The sequence below is a fragment of the Chaetura pelagica genome, unplaced genomic scaffold (genome assembly GCF_000747805.2).
Source record: "Chaetura pelagica isolate M959 unplaced genomic scaffold, ChaPel_1.0 scaffold1064, whole genome shotgun sequence".
In the NCBI taxonomy this organism is placed as follows: Eukaryota; Metazoa; Chordata; class Aves; order Apodiformes; family Apodidae; genus Chaetura; species Chaetura pelagica.
Window position 1 is genome coordinate 923,039 of NW_009953063.1, and position 469 is coordinate 923,507.

A 469-nucleotide genomic window follows, 5' to 3' on the forward strand; every position below is an offset into this window, starting at 1 on the left:
TTGCGTGTGTGTGTGTGGGTGTGTGCGTGTGTGTGTGTGCGTGCGTGTGTGTGTGTGTGTCTCTGTGTGTGTGTGTGTGTGTGCGCGTGTGTGAGTGTGTGTCTGTGTGTGTGTGTGTCTGTGTGCGTGTGTGTGTGCGTGAGTGTGTGTGTGCGTGAGTGTGTGTGTGTGTGTGCGTGGGTGTATGTGTGTGGGGGGGTGTGTGTGCGTGTGTGTGTGTGTGCGCACGTGTGTGTGTGCGTGAGTGTGTGCGCGCGTGTCCGTGTCCCTCCCGCAATAAACGGGGACGCGCTGAGAACGGCCCAGGATGAGTCCGGGGTGCGGGGGTGGGGAGCAGGGGCCATCGATGTGCTCGGCCGATCGATCTGCTCGGGCCTCAATCCCGTGCTCGGCGCTCGGCGGGTCGTGCCTGGGCGCGATGGCGGCGCCGTGAGGGGCGGGAGGGGCCGCGATGCTGCCGGTGCTGGCG

The 469-nt window shown here is 64.8% G+C and overlaps 1 protein-coding gene across 1 annotated transcript in view; it reads left to right on the top strand.

Moving 5' to 3' along the window:
* The first annotated feature begins 418 nt into the window (after positions 1–418).
* Positions 419–469, top strand: part of MRPS15 (mitochondrial ribosomal protein S15) — a 5,445-nt gene continuing 5,394 nt past the window's right edge. The window contains exon 1 of the mRNA XM_009996704.1: positions 419–429. Coding sequence (XP_009995006.1) covers positions 419–429 — 11 coding nt within the window. The remainder of the gene's footprint in view (positions 430–469) is intronic.